Raw genomic sequence first — 21522 nt, forward strand, 5'->3', positions numbered from 1 at the left:
CATCCAGCAAGCGTCAATCGCTTATATGCGTCACGTCACAAGCAGTCTTGCTGTACACATTCTGTACAGTGTATGCATATAGCTACATACGTTCATTCAGACATACACCGACAATCTCCATTTGCAGGCAATAACATTACGTTGGCGCGCAATAAACGCACTGTACAACGTGCCTCGGGGCCAGATGCAGCGAGATCGATCGTTGTACGCATTCGAAGCAGCTCGTGCTCGCGCCCTGCACATTTTGTTTGCCGCGAGAACTTGCCAAAATTTGCAAACGTACGCACGATATGAGCCCCCAGGTGTTCCGTTGAGTCGTCGTCGTCGTCGACGTGATATCTACTGTGACTATGGGCATGTGTATGTGCGTGTGTGTGAAATCCAATCGATGTTTATTATGATTCTCGCGCGCGTGGTAAAAATCACCGTTGGAGTACTTGGCCGGGGTGTGGGATGCACTCGAGCAAACATCATCCCAGGGCAGAGCAAGGGCCATCGAATAAAAATCAAAATCAAGCCAGCAGCACGAGCATAAGCCAGGCGCTGAGCTTTTGCGGCTGCACTGCACCCACACAGACACATACATGCGGTAGCTTGCATTCTTCTCTCTCTCTCTTCCTCTCTACCTATAACTCGGCGCACAAGCAATTCTTTCGGCGAGTCCAGGCGAGCGGAAGAACAAGATAAATCCGTACGTTGGCCCTATTCATATATAAATATATCTGTAGAGCAGTGCGATGGGGGGCACACCGAGCGATCGCGAGGAGGAGCTAGGGGTCTTAAAGTCGGAGCAGCAGCAGTGAGAGAGAGAGGCGCGAGAGGGAAGATGAGGCGGGCAGGAGGGTGCAGAATCTCTTTAACGACCTGGCAAACTGCCATCCGGAAAGTAGAACTAATACGCGCCTTGTGTGTGGAAAAATGGCTTGAGTGTCAGATGCAGCGTATCCTCCCTCTTCTTCTTTTCTTGTCCCTCCCTCTCTCTCTCCCTCGTACTCTCTGCTCCTCTCGAGTCACTTTCTCCCCGAGGTTATCATTCATCCTCGTGCTAGTGCAGCGCCCCCAACTGCCACTGCTGCTACCACCGCGTCTATATATATATATGCGCGCGCGAGTGTACCCGTGTGCTGCAGCTGTACGCGGCGCAAGAGTCTGTTAATGACAGTCAGTCGGAATTACTGCGGAACTTCGCGAGCGAGCGCCAGAGAAGTAGGAGATTATCTTTGCTTTCGCTCTCTTGAGGCTAGTTTATATCGTATATGCCGCGCTTGTAAGAGTAGTAACAGCACTGCCATGTGTATAGCTATACAGCTGCAGCTACGAACGCCAGGCTACTTGACGATCTTGCAGCTCGTGCACCAGTTGTAGCTATATACGTATACCACACTAAAGCTACTCTAGCTTACACCTTCTTCTTGGTTGTACTGCGCGTTCTCTCCTCTCCCCTCTCTCTCTCTCTCTTTCTGCTTTCCGGCGACGAAGAATGAGACGTTTTTAAAAATGACGTATAGTTCAAGTTTTTTGAGTTTCATGTAATGAGACTGGGGAATTTTAAAAAACTTGCTAAACGAATTGTACTTTTTTCCCATTTAGCTTCAACTTCCGACAGGCGCGAGGAGGGTGAGAACCCAACCGACTGATGCATTGTTTTTCTCCTAAAGAAATTAAGAAGTTAATCCGTGGAAATGTCGTTTGGAATAAAATGAATGAAAATGTGCCAACTTGCGGAATAATCTTCCGTGGCAATTCTCTCCGCGATGCGTATAATACCCCTGCGCAATGGTAATTCTTATCGTTGGCTCGATTGGGCATACCATCTTTCGAGAGCAGTTGCCGCATGCATTCATAGAGAGAGCCGAGGTGTTGCTTTCCCGAGACACAAAAAAAAAAGAAGAAGAAAATTATTTTTCTTCATTCGTCTGAGAGTCTTCAAATGATAAGAAAGTTCGAGTGCCCCGAGGCTTTTCTGCTCTTCTTTTCATCTCTCCCTCTCTCTCTTTCTCTCTTTCTTGGAGCTGAAATACTTACTATTCGTCTCTACATTAGCTTGCGACCAGGTCGGCTGCGGCGGCGGCGGTGGCAAAAGCAGCAGCGACGCTCTAAACTTCCTTGAGGTAAAGCGTATCTATACACACGCGGCTGCGCTCAGACGCACACACAGTGTCGGGAGCTGCAGGAATTTTTAATGGAGCCCCCGCGCCAGCCCCCGAAGGGATTTTGTAATTCGAAATTCTATTAGGTGCGCGGGTGCGCAGCGGCAGCGAGAGAACCCAAGAGAGCGAGAGAAAGAAACAATCGAGGAGGATAATTAAATATCAATCAGGTGATAAGAAAACGAGAGGCTCTTCTTTCTCTTTCTCTCTCCTAGCGCTTGGATTTTAATTGATTTTTCTTTTGTGCACGTCTCGCCACAGCTCCTAGGTTTTTTCTACCTCCTCGGCCGCGGCTCTCTTTCTCTCTACACTAGCCACCGCGCGCGCTATTATGCCGACACTGAGCGCCTGCGCCCGCGCTTTTCACTGCGGCTGTAACGAGATTAATCGCAAAGAAAAGAGTTGGCCAGTGCCTCGCGAATTGTTTTCCATTGCCGAGCGATGCAGTGATTTGAATAATTGCTTTTTCTGAGCCGAGCCGCCGCCACCGCCGCTGCGGCGGTGCTTTGTTTTCGCGACTAAATTATCACTCGACGTTGTGCCAAGAAGCCATGCCACGATTCACCTCCCCCTTCGCCCTGTACGTACGAAATAAACTATATAGAAGTGTTCCAAAAACCTTACCTGTCATATCTGACTTGACTACTTCTCTCTATATTAAAGTCAGAAATCTTGCCGACAATTTTACTTCTCCTTTTAGCTTAAAGATATGATAAAATTTATAACTTTAATATAGTTGCAGACATGCCCTGGATATACGCTCGTACCGCCAATAAGTATAATTCACTCAGTGACTCGTTCGGTCTATTTGCTTTACTGTTTTTCAAATAAATAGTTTGATATTACTTTTTACCGAAATTTAAAAGTTCATTTTCAGTAAATTTTGCATATATTTTCTCATAACTTTGGGCAATAAATTGAAATTAATCAAGCCCTCTCTAACTGATTAAACCCTTATAACTTTGTTGCTTTCCGTTTGCCTCGCTAATATTCGAACTTTTTGTCAACATTTTTAAGCCCAAAGTTTGGGTAAAGTCGAGTACAGCTACTTAAGATGCAACGTACTGGTAAATATTTCGCTTCTCATTAGCCCTTGTAATTGAAATGCATTGCGGATGAAAATGAGAACAAACTATCCCGTCTATTCTGTCTGAATTTCCCGAAACTTGAAATGAAAATTTCGAGTTCGTCGGCAAAATACTGCAGAACAGCTTGAGCGTAAACAAATACACCCTGCTCTTAATATCGATTTTTCACGTTTTCCCCAAAAGCAAAAAGGAAAAGCTCGGTCTGGGGCGTTCTATTAAATTTGTATTTTATTCGAGCGTGCGATCGGGATGATTCAAAAACTCTGTTATCTCATCTCTCTCGGCCCATCCGATTATTATTAAAGCTTTCTTTCAACGCTGCTGCCGGCTGTACTGGCTCGCGTACATTTCTCTCTCTCTCTCTCTCTCTTGCTCTCCACCATTACCGTACGTTTTGCAGAATTTTGCGATCGCACAAATTTCACTTTAAATTTCCTGACCGCGCAATATCCGGATTCGCTCTCGCCTCTTTTCCCTCTCTGCACGCATGCATGTTGATACTTTTTTCTGCTCACACATATACACATGTGGTGCACGTATATGTGTGCGCTCGCCCATCCGCTCACTTTGTCGTTTAAACTCTTCTCTTTTTTTTCATTCGAAATTCATATGTATTCCGGGAGACCATGCGTGTGCGCGACCAGCGAACATCGTGCGTACATAAATTTATAATGCATAAAATTTACATTATATATCTCATTTTTTCGTCCGCATGCGAGCGTCAAATTACATAATAATTCAGTCCACTCTACTAAACTAGATAAAAAGCCTGTTTCATACGCGCGCTCTTTTTCGATCGTTTATTTTCATTATAGGAAAGAAAAAAAAGAATCGAGCGGGTTTTTTCACTCCCGCGCACCCTATTCTTTCTGATTCAAATGAGAGCCGAAATTCAAATTCCCGCGTGTCTGAATGATGTCCTGCTCAACTGCTCATCCTATATTGCACTGACGAATACGGCCTGACACGCTGCAAGTAATACACGTACACCGATAGGGTAAAAGGATCTATCTCTTTCTCTCAGCGAGCACATAAACATGCGTGATTCGTACAAGATTATGTACTATGCGTGCAAAGGGGAGGTATAATAAGTGACAGTGCGCGCCTGCACGATTATACATTGATGGAAATGCGCAGAAGGAAGTTTTGACGGACTACGGCGGGGGGAGCTCTGACTCGAGTGTGCATTTGATTTATGCGAGATCGAACGAGCTCGGGCAGCTCTACCCTGGCCTGGTATCTAGAACGAGACAAGTTGGAGTTATGCATTATTACGCAGTTTTGCCATTAGCCATTCGAGTTTTGCGGCGCTGCTGGTAGCCCCCCTTTGCCTCTCTCGCTCGTCGTGCTAAACACTTGCCGTACTTTGCCATAATGAAGAGTGACGCGTACCCTACATGTCGGCTCCAGTCCATCGGCTCGTGTTTTTTTTTTCATTTCTCGTGTGTGCGGGTGCATTCGTTATTTTGATGCTGCCATGCCGATGAGCGATCGATCTCGGCGGCCTGAGCTCGAGATAATGCTCGTCGCCGATCGATTTTGCCGATCGCTACATGATGAATAGAGACAAGTTGAAAATTCGTGAAATAGACGGACCCGTGCCAAGTGAGTCTCATTGAGAAAATAGTTGGCTATTATATTACCGTCCCGTTGGCAAGAGCCATAAAAATGTTCTTTCAACTTTATAATAATGTCGTTATGGGCGCAATAAAGAGACAGAGAGTGAGAGAGAAAGAGAGAGAGAAAGAGTGCGAAAGTCAGCCAGAGAAAGAGTAGGAAAGGTCTTCTTCTCTCATTCTTCCATCTCTCTCTCTCTTGCTCTCACACTGGCTCTCGCACGCTGTCTTACTCGTTGCGCGCGAGCGGGGCGAGAACTTTTAACCATGAATAATGGAAGAGACGCGCCTTTTACTCACAAAGTCCAACGCGATTATTTCTCTCACTCAAGAACAATGCACCTCGAGGGTTATGGCTGGATAGGCAAACTTAATTCTACCTCTTGCCCTCCGACTCTCCTTTTTTGCACTCGCCGTGTAAGAATTTCCGACTTTTATTTTTTTTTCTCTCTCTTTGCTCCATCGTACATTTTCGCTTAGCGTGGCCGCGCGCGTTCTGCACTGCACTGCTTTGGCCAATTGAGTGCGCGGTAGCTGGAGCTTGCGCTGCGCAGAGCTTGCATGCCAAATGGCAGCATCTTTCTCTTTCGCGCTCGATGCATGATAGACTCGCTGCTTCTTTTTCCCCACACAGTAGCAAAAGTAAGAGAAATCATCATCGGTACATCGGAAATATCGCTAAGAAATTCAATCTCATCCTTCATCTCAAGACCTTTTTCCTATTTCTCTCGCCCAGCATTAAGGCATATCATAAGAAATATCTATTTACATGATAAAACTTGCTGCTTCCATCTTCTTTCTTCTTCTACTTTTTTTTTGCTCTCGCGAAACTTTGCTATTACATGCACCTCGACTGTGCACACGCATGCGCTCGCCAAGGTAGCCTTTGAAGTATATATAGCACGAGAGTAGCCGTTCGTCTGGCCTATGCTATATGCACACTGGCAGCCTTTTCAAAAGAACTTTCGCCCGCGTGTGAGTGCAAAAAAAGTATATACATGTGTGTGTACGTATAAAAGTGCGCGCGCGCTATGCCTAGAAAGAAAAGTCCGTGGCTCGCGTGTGTGCATTTATTCAGCTGAAAGAACTACGTATTCACTCTGTTTTGGAATCTTCAAAAAACTTCTGTGTGCGCACATATCCTGACCCAAGGAAAACTTTGTCTCTCTCCCTCGCACTTGCGTGTACTTTCTTTTTTTTTCTCTCTTTCACTGCAGCGAATTCTTGAAATATGAAATCACTCTTTCAGCCATTACGCGGATAAAAACGAAATGTATTTAACTTCAGTTTAATCTATATAAATTCATTTGCATTTTGTAAACGCTTGCTTTTTCCGTTTGCCAAGAGTGGTGTATTCTTAACGATCAAAAATCTCATGTTGAACAAATATTAAACAACATATTTGAAAATTTTGTAGCTATCCTCGGCCTAATCAAAATAATATAACCACTGCACTATAATTCTTTCTAATAACTTACCTATCTATCATGCAAGGGATGCGATGTACAAGCGACCGAGCTTTGCTTGTATACGCACGTAGTTATGGCTGCTGCTGGGCGTCTGAGAACGCCATAACTTTGAACTGCTGTATATACTTGACTACTCTGACGTTCGGCAACTCGCACACACATATACACACGTACAAGCTCTCTCTCTCTGTGCAGCGTACGCGCAAAGTCTCTCCAGGAGTAATTTCCGCATTGTCGCTAATAGATCCTTCTTGGCCTCGCTGCAACCCTAACGCTCCGCATAGATGTGTAGATGTCTACTGTGTATGTAAACGCGGATACTCGAGAATGTTTCGGACTCGTCGCGTCCTGAGTTTTGGCCAAGTATGAGAAGTCATGGCCACCGCCTCCAAGAGTCGATGCTTCCTCCTCTGCAACTTGCTATCTCGAGTAGGAGCAAACTTAGCCCTTGCACGACGACGACTATGACTACGACGAGACTTTGGCCCTAGACATAATATACAAAAGTTTTCCACCGTATACAGACACGCCGCAAGCTGGACATTGAAATTGACTCGTTGATAAATGATAGAAGCCGCACACGGGTTGCGGTAGTGCAAAAGAGAGAAAGCCTGCCTGGAAATATTTTAATTTTACGAATGATTAAGCGATGCAGGTGCAGCTCTCGTCGCACGTAAACAAGCAAAGCGGCGGTGGTGGTGGTGCAGCGGCGCGCGGCGGGTATTCTGTTACGCTGCGATGATTGTCATACGCTATATAGCGCCAGTTTCTGCCGACGACTATAACCCGATATAATAATGAAGCCTTGATGTTAAATGGATCATTATTAACAACGACTATTATCATTATCGATATAATATATTATGTTGTGTGTGCACATACACACATGCACACACGCACAAAGAGGAAGAGGTCTGCATGGATACACACTCGTGTGCATTATGCACGTCAAGCTTATAAGCGAGCGATCGTGTGTGTGTGTGTGTGCTTTGGGAGCGTGTTAACGTACTTGTAAACAGTGTTCGGGTATTATAATAGGGCTCAAAGGGTCATTAAGCCCGACGAAGATTATGCGGGCTTTGTAGTGTACGTTTCAGCCCGCGAGAGATGAGGCGCTGATATTTCGCGACCCGAACATTCGACTGATTAACTCGTTTTGAGCGCACACTTTTTTGAAAGCTCCTCGTAATTGATTATAATGTGATTAATGAGACTGATTTTCATTTTTCTTTTCTTTCGCGCCTGTTACAGACATGCTACGAGATGGAAATGTACCTGAAGGACGAACCCAAGCTGCACTCGTACAAAAAGCTCTCCACGGATCTTGACACGACGCCGTGGAACGTGTTCAGGGCCCCGCAAATCTGGACCGCCACCACGGGGAGCGCGAACACGACACAGTACGAATCTTCGATCAAGATGCAGGTTTGTAAAAATATTATTATCCTGATGCAATGTATCGCATATATTATTGGCTTCTATACACTTTATCGCCGACGTTTAAATTTTTTTCAAATGCACATGGCCAAATGGTTGAAAGTCGATTGCGCAATATCTTTTGTAACTTTTCTCCAAAACGCAATTTCAGGTGACAGCGTCGACGGACGACAGAGACACTTTATGTCTCGACGAAATGAAGCTGAGTCCGGGAGATCACAGTCACAATGGCCGCGACAGGGATCTCGATCGACACTTGGACTCGTTATCCATGTCTTCGGCAAGTTCGGCTTGTTCAGCTCTGTCCTGGGACGGCTCGCCGTCCTTGTCGTGTCGAGCGCTCATCCTCAAAAAAGAATCCAGCGAAGATCTTGAAGAGGACGAGGAGCACGAGGTGGGTGTTTCTTTTCATTTTTACAGCTTGTATTTGCAGTGTGATACGACATTAGTTATGATCTATAAATTCCGAATTTTCCCCCCGTATCAAAATAGGAAATCGAAGAAGAAGAAGACAGTGGTTGCGAAGGCGAGGGACAAATTCTCACACCACCATCGAGTCCGGAATCGGGCCAAGGTCATTCGAACTCGAGTCACTCGTCGACCGGCAGCTCGATGCTCGACGTGCACAATCTCAATCTTCACGGTACCAACGGCAGAAGCGCAATCGTCAGGGTTACCGCAAACGCACAAAGCGTCGCGAGGTAAGCTGCTTTTCGATGAAATCCTGCGATTTTCTCTCTCGATACACGAACCGAGCGAGAGAAATGTCATTCGATTTATTTTTTCTCATCTTCGTGCAGATTAATCTCCGTGGCAACGAACGGCGCCTTTCCCACGGTGAACGGCAACACGACGACGACGACGACGACGCAAATAGGCACGACGGGCTCGGGGCCGACGGCGATGACGACGACGGCGACGGTTGTCGCGACGACGGGTACGGGCGCAGGTAACGGCGGCGCCAACAACAGACATCCGAGGAGTCACGAGCACAGTCCGCCCGACACCAAGCGCAGGATACACAAGTGCCAATTTCCAGGCTGTAAGAAAGTATATACCAAGAGCTCGCATCTCAAGGCACATCAGCGAACGCATACAGGTACGTGCGCGCATGCTTTTTATGAATTTTTTCATCGATTTTTTTTTACGTTCGATGATGAACAAAAAAAGGACATAATCTTTATACACCACTTGTATCTTTGTTTGATGTAATTATATGCGAAGATTTTAATGGGTAGTATTTCATTGAAGGTGGCAAGCTACGCTTGTCTACGCAATTGCGCGAATAACACGTTCTTGTAATTAATTAAACAAGCGCGTGCGTTAACCCCGTAGACTCGGAGCTTTGCATCTCCGTATACGGTTTAGAGTTGAGGTATTATTAGTGTCTCTCCCTCTCTCTCCCTTCCTTGCAACATCTCTCGGTTGCTCTTAGTGGCGTACACGACTTCAAAGGAAGACAAATGTGGTATTAATGGTCGAGCCGCACCGCGTCGAGTCCAGGGCAAATATATACCCTAGATTCAAGGCCAAGTTTTGCCCTGTCTGTGCGCGTGTAATGTCCGCAGTTGCGCGTATACGCGGGGATGGTCGAGGAAGAGTCGTAGGTCGAAATAATTCAGCTTGCTCGGTTTTGCCGTATTGCTCGCGTTAGTTATTTTATTTACTCGCATTACGTCGCGTTTACCTTCTGCATCGATATAGCACAGTTGAATTTCTGCGTTATATTTCGCTTGTATTTGTCTCTTCGTGTATGAGCGCGCGCGAAAATCCGCTTTTCCGTAAAATATTTAACGCGATAAATACACAGACCACTCGGGGCTCTCCACACTTTGATCGCTCGACACGCGAGTCGTTACAAGGCGGCCTTTCGCTAAAATACTCGTGCTCTCTATAAACGACGCAGAAATTCGTTGGCCCTTTCATTTCCTTTAGGTTTTCCCACGGATTTGGCGTACGCTCATTATTATACTCGCTGTGAAGCCCTACTGACGATTTGCTCGCTCCACTATGCGGCGTTTCTCTCGCTGCGCTGCGGTGTGCACGAGCTTTTTTGCATTAAGCTCGTTCTAGTGTGCGTGGGAGGGTGTGAGTGTGCACGCGCGTAAGCTCTACTGACGGCTTACAGTAGCAGCAACAGCAGCAGCTGGCAACACGGTGCCATGTATGTTCGTACGTACATACGTAGGCCTTTGACGCGCACAAAATGCAAATCAACGAGCTCTCGCGTTCCGCGCGCGCACACACATTCGAATTTCGAGGCTTTTGCCTTTACACCACGCCAGGCTCTCCTGTTGCAAGGGGGGCAAGCAGGCAGGCAGTCAAGTCTGCGGTAGTTGCGCGCTGCAGTCTGGCGGCTGCTGAAAGCCGCGAATTGCATTGCTGCGCTCGCAGTACTGAGCGTGAAAAGTATATGTACAGGCGTGTGCCTCTCTACCCGAGCCTTCACATGCGCGGGCGTGTGCATGCGGAATGAGGGAGAGAGAGAGTTAGTGGCTAGGGATATTATAATGCTCGTTTGCTCTTGTCTCGTAATTCCCCGGAAATTATGTCAAAAGCTCGCGCTAGATATTTTTCTTTCGTCACTTCTGCGCCACCCGAGGTCTTTAAAATCCTTTTCAAATAATTGCTTTAAAAGAAGTGCGTTGAAAAATATATTAGTTTAATTTTCAAGTCAAGAAGGGAATTACATTGGCACCTCGTTGAAGAATCAAGACTCGTGCGCGTATGTATCTTTTCGCTAAATCGTCTGCGCCATTCATGTAATACAATTTGGTCCTTTGTGCTGCCGCTGTTGCTGGTGCTCCTGTAGTGCGCGAAGCACGTATATATACTGTACCGTTCGGAGACACGAGCTGCGATGTTGATGTCGCCCGATGCAATCTGTTTGTAAAGCTCCTCGTCTATAGGTGTACTCGTTTCAGAGGCCTTTATGAAAAAGACTTTGAGATTGGAGAGGAAGGAGGAACGGGAGGAGCCAGCCTGCTAGGTGGAGAAGTAATCGAAAAAAGGAATGGTCGAAAGGAGATTGAAAAAAAGTAACGCTTGACTTTGATCTCGAATCGAATTTCCCAGTGTGTGACCAAAGGAAAAAAGTTGCATCGTTGCTTCCTTTTTCTAAGGTCAGTAAATGAGAGAGAGAGAGCGAGAAAAGAAGGTTTGTTCAAGTCCACTGGGAAGACCTACTGTGCACAGCGAGTGTGTGTTTACAGCTGCGAATCTTGCCTCTCCTTCGAAAATGTTTCCTTTTTTTTTCCTTCTCGAGCAATACTGTTTATACGTAAGTGTAAGTGTGTGTTAGCGTCGATACACTTGCCACCATGCAGTATATATTGGCTATTTTCGAGGTTTATTTCACGTGGAATCGATTGATACCCATTGCCCGAATCGCTCGCAATAAAATCCTTGAATGCGCCATCATCCAGCTGTAAGTTTTTTCTTATTTCAAACGAAATAAGCCAATCTTCTTGTAAATTTCAAAACGCGTGTCGCTTATTTTTTTCTTTCTTTGACACTTTGCGTAACCTGCTATATCGTCCAAATTTGACTAAAAAAGCGCGAAAGGGCAAAAAATTGCACTTATATGCTCGTGTGTATGCAACGCGTCCTAGACTAAGAGTTCCTATATGGATCAGCCACTCGGAATTATCCAGTGCATACAGTCGCCGGACTAATTTCAGGTTAACGAGCCATTAATAAGCGATCTCTGAGTAAAGACTCCTTGGTACTTGGAAGATATGAAGGATTTAGGAAGCCGTGCGTACACGTCCCCTCCGCTCTCTCTCTCCCTCTCTGTATTATGCTCTCATGCATTGTAATGCGTATAAAGAGAAGCATAGAGAAAGAGAGACTCTCTAAGCTCATGCGAATTACGGCTAGTATCGATATAAACTCAACTTATTTTCCACGATTTTCGATCGATGCAATATACGAGGAAGCTTAAACTTACGTACGTCGTTGCCTCGGTAACCAATAATGCCTCGCGCTCGACTACGCCAATTCAATTCTTTCATTTATTTTATTTTTTATTTTTATTCCAGTACGAAACAACTTTAATGCCGCGATCGATAAAGATAAAAAAAATTTAAATTACAATTTGTTATACTGTGGAATTATATATATACAGATTGTACAATGACTCGTCGACTATTAGAATTAAAATTTTATTGTTTGGATCCGCGAAGACTTCATGGCGTGAATGATGGCAATGAGGCTATGTATGATGTTGCTGTAGACGACCGACTTGTATGTTATAGCACTTCTCGGGACTATAACTGGTCTCGTGGATGATCTTCATCTGCTTGACTACCAATGAGTTGCTGGACTCATTGACATCAAGCAGAAGCAGCAGCTTGACCTCGTTGTCTAAATTTGCTCGCCATTGTCCCACAGATCATTGTCAATTTTGCTTCGATCCATATCGATCGCGGCCTTGTCCACGTGCAAGCTCGATACGCCTTTTACCTCTAAACCACCTTTAAGGACGTACCTGCAATCAAACGAATGGCATTTATTTGATATAATGATAAAGATAATACATAATATTTATATTATGTGGCATGTCAAGTGTAACCAGCCGACATTAAAAGCCTTGTTTATATTGTTCTTATATTCAAAATAGAGCTCAAGTTAGGTCAATTATCATGAAATGATAAATATTGTATGATGCTCATTGTGAGAGAAACAAACCACTATTAAATTTTTTCGGTCGGTGAATCTGAATAATAATAGTATTTTGTGCGTAGAGGGATACGAAAATGAAGTGTCAACAATACACGAAACAAGAGAAAATAACGATAACAATACGAATGCAAGAACACGAATTTATATTCACACAAAATCTAACGCCAAAATAGGTAACGACTATAACTAAGAAGGTTGCACCTCCTCACAAGTATGACTATACTGGAATATGACTATACCGTCTCTTCCCAAAAAATAGCAAAATAGGTAAAAAACAATAAGTTCACGATGAGAAACACATCATTAGGAAACGTAGCCACCAACCTACATTATGATTTGCAAATGGGTAAGAGTATACGAGTGCTGCAGCAACGAAATCCATCATAACTCGTCTTAAAGACATAATGAATGTATCGTCGTATTCATACGTAGGAGCAAACGTCGCCTAGAGATCGTTACGAGACTCCAATATAGAGTAACTACTTTACAGCGTCTCTAATTATACGCATTTTGTTTTGCGATTCACTCACGCCTTCTATAGGTAACCTAATGAAAACACACAGGATATAGTCACTAGACTACAATTCATATATTCCGCAGCGACATTTCATGAACCAATCAAAATGCTTACAACCTATGTTTTCACCTTGAGAGATGTTACTGATAAATTTCTGCAAGAATAACGAAAATATGTAATATTATACTAGCTTCCTTATATTTTCATTTCTTCTCAACGTACATACAAGCAGTGTACGAGTATATATTTTTCAACAATAAATACCGAACAGCAGATTTTGTATTTCTATTTTGCGTACGAAAAGTATTGACGACTAAGTTCGTCGATGGGAGAGCAATTGAAGAGAGACCCATTTGCATGACGCACGGACGAGACATGTTGCACGCGAGAGCTATGCAATAACAATTCAGCGATTTTTCTCGACGTACACTGCGCTCGTTTCGAGTGAGGCAAAGAGTCGAGAATGGCCAGCGAAGATCTTAAATATCTATACACAAAAAGCAGCAGTAGCAACAGCAGCGTATACTTACTGGCACTGCGATCCTAAAGTATAAAACTTAGCACAACAAACAGGCGAGGAGCTCTTGGCGGCTTGAGAGATAAAGAAGTTTACTTTGTAGCGCAGCCGTGCCCCCCTTCAGTGCATCGTCTCCTTCTTTTTCTTAGAAGAAAAGCTCATCGCACACTCACACTCGCATACACATACACACTCTGCAGCTTCGTTTGTTTCAGATACTTGCACAGGCCGTAATGCAATTCGTAAATAATGGCGAGATACTAGACTTACCCCCTTGCAGCTCTTATATACGTATATACGTGTATCGGTATGAAAAGAAGCGAGAAGCTTCTGTGCTGAAGAGAGATGAGCGCGTAGAATAAACTGCACGCGAGATACATAAATAAATAGTCCACGCGTTGAGAGTCGAGGGAGAGAGAGAGAGAGAGAGAGAGAGAGAGAGAGAGAGAGAGCTCGGAAGCGAAAGAAAGACTGCAGGCTACGATGTAAAAATGTATACTCACGGAATTCGTAAATCTCGCCATTGGCCACGGAGGAGTGTATACGCATATATACATTGCAAATGCGGATTGTGTAGCAGATTAATTTTCAAGAATACTGCAGCAGTTTTTCGAGTGAGAGAGAGAGAGGTCAGCGTTGGGGAAATTCGTATATATATCTCGTGCACATTCGCATCGTCCCTGGTATGGGATTTGGCGTCAGAGAAGCAGCTACGTACCATTTATTCGCATTGATAATTGCGTTTCTTTGCACGTAGTTGGCAAACATCTGGTTGCGCGAGCGCGGGAATTGAGATTAGCCAACAACGGGGGGGACATCGATCAAACGCGATCGCTCGCGTGCGCGCGTGTAGTCAAAGTAAAAAACGTGTATAGCTTATTTATATATACATTTTTCTCCCTGAGCCGGTGAAAAAAACAAATAACATTGATTTACAACCCCCTGGTAATACAGCATCCATCTCGCTGGGCGCGCTCAGCTAACTCAGCGCGCAGCGGCGGATCACGTGGAGAGGCAAGGGAGAGAGTGAGAGAGAAATATCGCAGCTGCACGAGATTCACTTTCGCGCGCCGCTTGAATGCTTAAAGAGAAGCACAAGTTCGCCTTGCTCTGTACGTTAGTGTATGTGTAGGTGTGTGTGTGTGTGTGTGTGTGTGTGTGTGTGTGTGTGTGTGTGTGTGTGTGTGTGTGTGTGTGTTGGAGTGTGCATGTGATGTGAGCGTAGGTGTAATTCTAAGCTTTCATCTAGTGTCGACGATGTCTCGACGTCACTGACGAGGAAAAGGAATTTTGTGCAAAGGATTTTTTGATCTCGAGCTCATACGTATACGTAGCCCAGCGATATATACAAAGCACACCTCGAGTGCGAGAAAAATTTCCAAAAAATGCAATAATCACGTCAGTGTCTTTTTCGGCTGTGAGTTAAAATATTACGCCTCGAAGCGCGCCGCACGAATTGCGGTCATAAGTCGAGAGACATGTAGAGCCGGACGGAAAAATTAATAAAATGCAAAAGATGATATGGTCGGCCAAAGGGAAGAAGCGAATGGCGAAGACAATTGAAAAAAAGCGCCCGAAGAAGGGGTCGGCGATAAAGTTAATTTATTTTAATACGTTCCCGCAGCGTCAGAGTAGAGGTCCAGGCCCAAGCGAGAGTAAGGTGGCTGAACGATAAGCTCGGCAGATGTGCGCGCGGATAAGGAGTGCCGTTGCTGTAGCACAGCCAGGCTCCAGCTATATAGAGCTCTACTATACTAGCACATAAAAGGGCCGGAGCCAAATGTCCCGAGAGCACGTCGCCTATATACATGTGCTGTATGTATGTATGTATGTAAAGCATCGTGACGATGCAGTCGCTCGCAGCTAGCTCGCGCTATATTACCTCGATATGTCAGAGGAGAGCTGGCCTGGACTGACTGGCTGAACGTGAGCGAGACCGAGCAGCCGACGCGTCTCCTTATCTTGGCTTCACGTAGCATTTTCGAAATCTGCGCTGCAGCACTGAGCTGGAGTAACTGCGAGATTGATGCACGAGTGTAAGTGTGTTTGTACGTGTAGTCTGAAAAAAAAATAGGGAGAAATAAAAGAATCGCGGCGCGTGATTAGAAACGACTGGATAAAAGCTCGACTAAATTAGTGATACCGAAGGGACAGCACGGAGCGTCGCTCGACATCCAGCGCGCGCGCGCACGAAACAAAGACAAAATCCTCGAGCGCTTAAAGAAATCTAATCTCGTTGCCACGCTCGTAGCTCGGACGGGAAAAAGCCAAGAGAGAAAGAGAGGCAGAGAGAGCGAGAGTCTGTATAAGGATGGGGCGGCAACGCCTGCAGACCCGATGTAATTCAGTACAACAGTGTGTAACAGTAAGCCGCAGGCAGGCGCGCGCGCGCGTCCGTCTCGTTTAATATGGCTTTATTACACAGCTGAGGGGGGTAGGTCCGAGAGAGAGAGAAGGCTATTACTCGGTGATAAAATGCGCGACGTGTGTGCGCTACTGCCTGTGCAACATACATTGTATTATATCTCTGCGGCCGTGTCTCCGACACGTGTGCCTCGGCCCTCTACCACCGCCTCGCTAGTTCTCTCTGTCTCTCTCTTCTCTTCTCTTTCCCTGATGTAGCTATAATATAGCCTCTGTCACTTCTGCTTTGTGCAGCCCGGCTAGCAGTAGCAGCTCATGTATATATTACCCCGCCGTTGGGATTTTATGGTTAACCATTTGCTATCGTGATTTTTCAGCAAGATTCTCTCGCACTCTCTTTCTCTCTCTGCCTTTTATCAATTTCACTGATAGCTCGTACATGTATGTATCAAATAATCTCGTTTTCTACGCGCTCGGTGCGATATCAAATTTGTCACTATTCGGCTTGCGCTTTGAGTGAAATAAAATTACGAAATTGGTTAACCGAATTCGGTGCTTTTGTTTGATTTTAGATTTTTTTTCCCAGAAATGCGGTTATAGATCGAAAAGTACAATATGAATAATTGTATTGAAAATCTCATATCCAATGAAAATTAAAGTCATGGAAAATGAAGAGAGGATCGGAGAGAGGGGCGAAACGACGAAGAGGACCAAGAAAATGTAATTGTACTAAATGCGAGACTAATATGAAGGAGTTAAATTCGAGCAAAGCAGTTACGTATTTTGCGGTTTCAAAGGCTTTTCTGAAGGATACAAGGCGTGTGAAAAAACGAATGTTGAAAGCTCTCGAAGCTTTACTATGCGTGTTGAAAATGAAAGCAAGAGAGAGAGACAAGGAACGAGTTAAAGAGAAGGAGAGACAACGCACAGTGACGACGGTGGCGATCTTTTATGTATACACAAGCGAGGCAAAAGTTAAATTGCCGCAACAAAGACGCGTACTCGGCCGAGGTTGGTTATTAAAATGGAATTATCGTCGTTTCGAATGAAATTACTCCGTCGAGCGGCGGTGACGGCGGCGGCAACGGCGGCAACGGCGACTCGCGAGAGCGAGACTGATGCAGCTTTCTTTAACGCCCCGAAATTGTATTGCGAATGGAAAAGAAAGAGAGAAAGAGAGAGAGAAAAAGTAGCAGGCGATGAAAGCGTACACAGCAGTTCAGCATTGAAATGAATTTGCGCGTACGGTTTGCACGCGCGGCGCTCTTAAGTAATGAGAAATAAAGCGCGCCTGGGTCCGAGACGCGACTCGAATCGAGCTCTCGCGGAATACAACTTGTTACATTTCACCGGCGATATTGCAAAAAATTCATTCGCGCGCGCCCGTACGCTTGTTTTCATAACTTGAACTCGAGTGGCTGCACGAGAGCAGCTTTATCCTTTTCTTTCTTTTTTTTTTTTACTTTTTTTGAAAAATAGTTCATTTCTAGCTTTATGCAAGTTGCTGCTGCACGCTCGCGCGCGCCAGTTGAGTTTTTATTTTTTGACGTGCTTTTTCCTTTGCTCTTGCAAGGATATCATCTTGTATAAAAAATTCTCAACGCAAATCAGCAGGCTTCTTACCCATTTCCTTTTTACCTTATGCCAAACTCCCTTCCTTCCCCGCTTACCCTCTGGCCCTCTCTCTCTCTCTCTCTCTCTGCCCTCTGCGCCCTACATGCATCATTCCGCGCTCTTGTGTGTAGGTATGTGCAAACTTTTTTACCTCCCACATCTCGTCCGAGCCATTTCTTCTTGACATCCCTTTGACTTGCCTCTCTCTCTTCGTTGCTAGGATCTACATATATACAGGCCGGGCACATACTTACACGTGTTAGGAATTCGAGCTGCGGCGCTGCCACTCGCGTGTATGTATGCATAACCCACACATACGTGCTTATGGTATATAGCTTATGCGTCGCCACGCTCTACGTGGATTTGTCGGCGTCTCTCGCGCGCTGCTGCTGCCGCTGAGACGGAGCTGGCAAAAAAGCTCTCGAGAAGAGAGAAGCCTCTTACATTGCAAAGACAATGCTCGGAATAAATTTCACGACGTTGATAAAGAATTTCTCCCTCCTTCAACCCGCCGCCCTGTTCTCTAGCATCCCTATATCTAGCTCTCTCTCTCTCCATGCGCTGTGGAATTTTCTTATTTCCCAGCCTTAACGCACTGGAAAAGTAAGCGCCCAGTGTAAATAAATGCCAACGAAGGGACTTTGAATAATCTTTCGAAAAGAGCAGAAGAGAAAGAGAGAAAAAGAGAAATAGAAAAAGCGCGTGCGTGAGCTACGTTTATTCGCTTGTCGAATCCTCACCATTTTCCACGAGTACGCGCGCGCGCGCACTGACAAAAAGTGCTAAATTCCAACTCTTATTGTGAACCTGACAGAAAGAAAAAGACCTCTCGTATGGCACGTTGAATTTCGGGCAAAATTGTTATCGACGCGAAGGTATCGCGCGCACGGCCAGGGCATTTTTCGTTATTGTGATTTAGTCATGAAGAAAGTTATAATTGATCTCTCCAACGCGCTATAGTTCATACTGCTGCTGTTGCTGCAGCTCGTTGCGCTGTTCGTTGTTGCATAACATCTTCGAGCGCTTGTTAGGCCGATTTATTACGACAATGCTACTGGCCATTACCGGACACGGGCTTTTTTTCCTATTTTATAAATGATGAATTTATATGCTCGCTCAAACTGGTTTGCTATTTGGGCCATTGAACTGACGCCGTATAGACTTGTGATATCGATTGTACCATTAGCGCAGGCTTTGATTATCAATCACATGTTCTCGTGGATAATTCGGAATGGTTTGCGCAGAAAACTTTGTGGGATCGAACTAGAGAGCCAAATAGGAAGTATTACATTATCTAGACATTGGATTACAATACGCGTTATACGACTAAACAATACGATGATCGACCTTCCGATCGGACCATCCTCGATTTATTTCAAAGTGTTAATTGTAATAAACCGAAGTCAAGAGCATCGTTTATATTGTTTTCATATTTTCAAAATAGAGCTCGAGTTACATCAATTATCGCGAAATTATTCGTAATACACGATGCTCATCGTGCGAGAAACATAAATTTTAAAAGTTAAACAATAAACGAATTAATTATCGAATTTAACGTTATACGAACGGTAACATTTGTATTGGTCGACGAATCTGAATAATAATAGTACGTCGCGCGCAAAACGAGACTCTGAGTTGTCAACAATACACGAGCCGAGAGAAAAGAAAGTAAACAATACACCATAGCAAAAATTATATTATTGAATGAATGAAAAGTAAAAGTACTTCTGCCGTTTGTACGTTCTTGTTAAAAATCAAGAACGGCTGAAATTTCCATCAATATGCAGTGCAACCATGTTTTGGGGTTAATTGCGTTTCTTAAAAAAAATTATGGTCAATTTCATGCACACTAACATATGAGTATATACTCACGTCAACTCTTCATGTACAACTGGAATGAATTCAGTCGCTATTTCCTCAGTTCATCACTCTCATTTGTTGGTAAATAACAGTAAGCACCATCTCCAATATCCAGCATAGTATGTATACCACAGTAAACACATTGAGGCCGCGGCGTGCCATGGATAGAAAAATGTAAACGCGTACGAGAAAACCCCAGACAGGATGATGGAAAGGATACCAATACAGGATGTACGCCAAAAGGAGATCACTTAAACTGTCTTCCGTGTTAGTTATTCCGCAAGTTTCGCATGTCCCCACGCTCGTCCAAAATATTGATGGTGAAGAAGTTCTTAATTCTTCTCTGCATCCATCGCAAAATGCGTCCCTTTGCGGATTTTCTAAGTGTGTGTCGCATACTCTACATAAAACCATGTTTGTCGTCTTTTAAAATTACTAATTTTATATCCTAATTAGTACGAGTGTGTGCGTGCGTGTGTTCCGTACTGTCAGGTCCTTGGTCGCAATTGCTACTTGCTGTTACTTGTTTGGTATTTTCTTTTTTATAATACGCACACTGTATTTATTTTAAGTCCCGTGTTTGTATATACATACGTATATAAGAGCAAAATTCACTGTGAGACCGTTACGAGACTTTTATACGTACTGACTAGTTTATAGCCCCCTTAATTATACGAATTTTGTTTCGCGACTTGCTTACCCCTTCTATCGGGAACATAATCAAAACATGCGGCATCTAGCCCATGAACTATTAATTGACTCATATCGCAGCGACACTCCATTAATCAATCAAGATACTTATAAACTGCTCACAATATTTAGCCCTAAGACAGGATATTTTTCAATTCTTCTCGAGAATTCACCTAATATTAAAAACTCATAATGCTGTATTAGCTTCTTATGATTTTCATTACTTCAGAATATACACAAGCAGTGGACGAGTATATTTTTTCCAATAGTAAATACACTATAGGTATCGTGAAAATTGAAAGAAAGCTGAACAACAATCAAAAGCTCGACGCATGCATGTGTTATAAACCTCTCTTCAACTTTAGCTCATATCCAAAGTCGATTCTCAAAATTGGTTGGCTCGTGACGCAAGAAGCCGACGGCGCGACGTACCTCCGCTGTGTTTCTGCTAACACACTCGACCTCGATCTTCCTCTCTCTCTCTCTCTCTCTTTCTCTCTCTCTCTCTTTTATTCTCGTTTTCGCTCTTTACTGCTCGCGTTTATATACACTGGCCTGAGAGAGTAGGTATATATAGCGCGAGGCATCGTCTAATGCGCCACAGGTGGTGTAACTAGACAGTGAGCATATTGTCTGCGAAAGCTCCCTCGTCCCTGACTCCTCACCCTCCAGCTTACTCCGTCCCGTGTTCCTCGCTCTCTCTCTCTTTCTCTTGTATCTACATCACCTGCTCAGTCTACTTAACGCTGATGTTGAAATACATTATTTACGGCTTAATAATGCGATGCAGCAGCAGCAGCAGCAGTAGCAACAGCATCGAGCGCTGCTGTACCTGCCCATCGTTTTCGCTGATGTGCTTCATCGCGTGTACCCGTTTTCTCACTGCCACTGCCGCCGTCGTGTATAGCTTATACCCGGTGTGTACAGCAACACATCGAAAGCTGAAAATCGTGAAAAACGAGCCTCGCAAGCTAGGCTCTTGTTTAGACTAGCAACAGCAGCAGCACGTATACATATGCGGATGATGTAATATAATTGTACATGCCATGCTGCATACAGTTGCCGACGCTCGTCCGCTCGTTCGCCGGCTCTCGCTCTCCCGTTGCTTGTAATGGAAAATTTTAGGGCTTTATCGGAAATTGCCTTAGGTACTGCGGCTGAGGAATATAACGAGAGCCAAGCAGCAGCCTTGTATGCCCTCCATACAGCCAAGTGCTTGATTACAACGTCGAAAGTTAATGGCTTGTTTAAGAAACCATGCCGTATATACTTTCTCCGTGCGCACGCGAGCTATAACGGCCCTCATAACGTCTTATGCATCCGAGCGATTTATTTCCTAATTTTATTCTGCGCGGCCCGTACTGAAAGCAGCCTCGCCGTGAAAAACGCTGTTGTGCGTTCACTATCCTAAAAAAAACATTATTGCAATTATTATATGTTATACGTTACTGTGTAAATATTATATGTTATATTTTCAAATGCTTCATCGAATCATTGGTTACTAATTGTGTGATTTT

The 21522-nt window shown here is 44.5% G+C and overlaps 1 protein-coding gene and 1 long non-coding RNA gene across 2 annotated transcripts in view; one reads left to right on the forward strand and one right to left on the reverse strand.

The window, feature by feature from the left end:
* LOC106660113 (Krueppel-like factor luna) overlaps positions 1 to 21522 on the forward strand; it is a 275708-nt gene that overhangs the window by 244470 nt on the left and 9716 nt on the right. The window contains exons 2-5 of the mRNA XM_014382956.2: positions 7575 to 7748; positions 7912 to 8154; positions 8253 to 8461; positions 8561 to 8859. Of these exons, the coding sequence (XP_014238442.2) occupies positions 7575 to 7748; positions 7912 to 8154; positions 8253 to 8461; positions 8561 to 8859 (925 nt within the window). The remainder of the gene's footprint in view (positions 1 to 7574; positions 7749 to 7911; positions 8155 to 8252; positions 8462 to 8560; positions 8860 to 21522) is intronic.
* On the reverse strand, positions 11773 to 19977 carry LOC106660115. The gene is made up of 2 exons (XR_001339572.2): positions 19328 to 19977; positions 11773 to 12249 (listed from the first exon to the last, which is right to left on the reverse strand). It is a non-coding gene; the product is annotated as an uncharacterized LOC106660115 (long non-coding RNA).

The sequence above is a fragment of the Trichogramma pretiosum genome, unplaced genomic scaffold (assembly GCF_000599845.2).
Source record: "Trichogramma pretiosum strain Unisexual culture from Peru unplaced genomic scaffold, Tpre_2.0 scaffold80, whole genome shotgun sequence".
NCBI classification, from domain to species: Eukaryota; Metazoa; Arthropoda; class Insecta; order Hymenoptera; family Trichogrammatidae; genus Trichogramma; species Trichogramma pretiosum.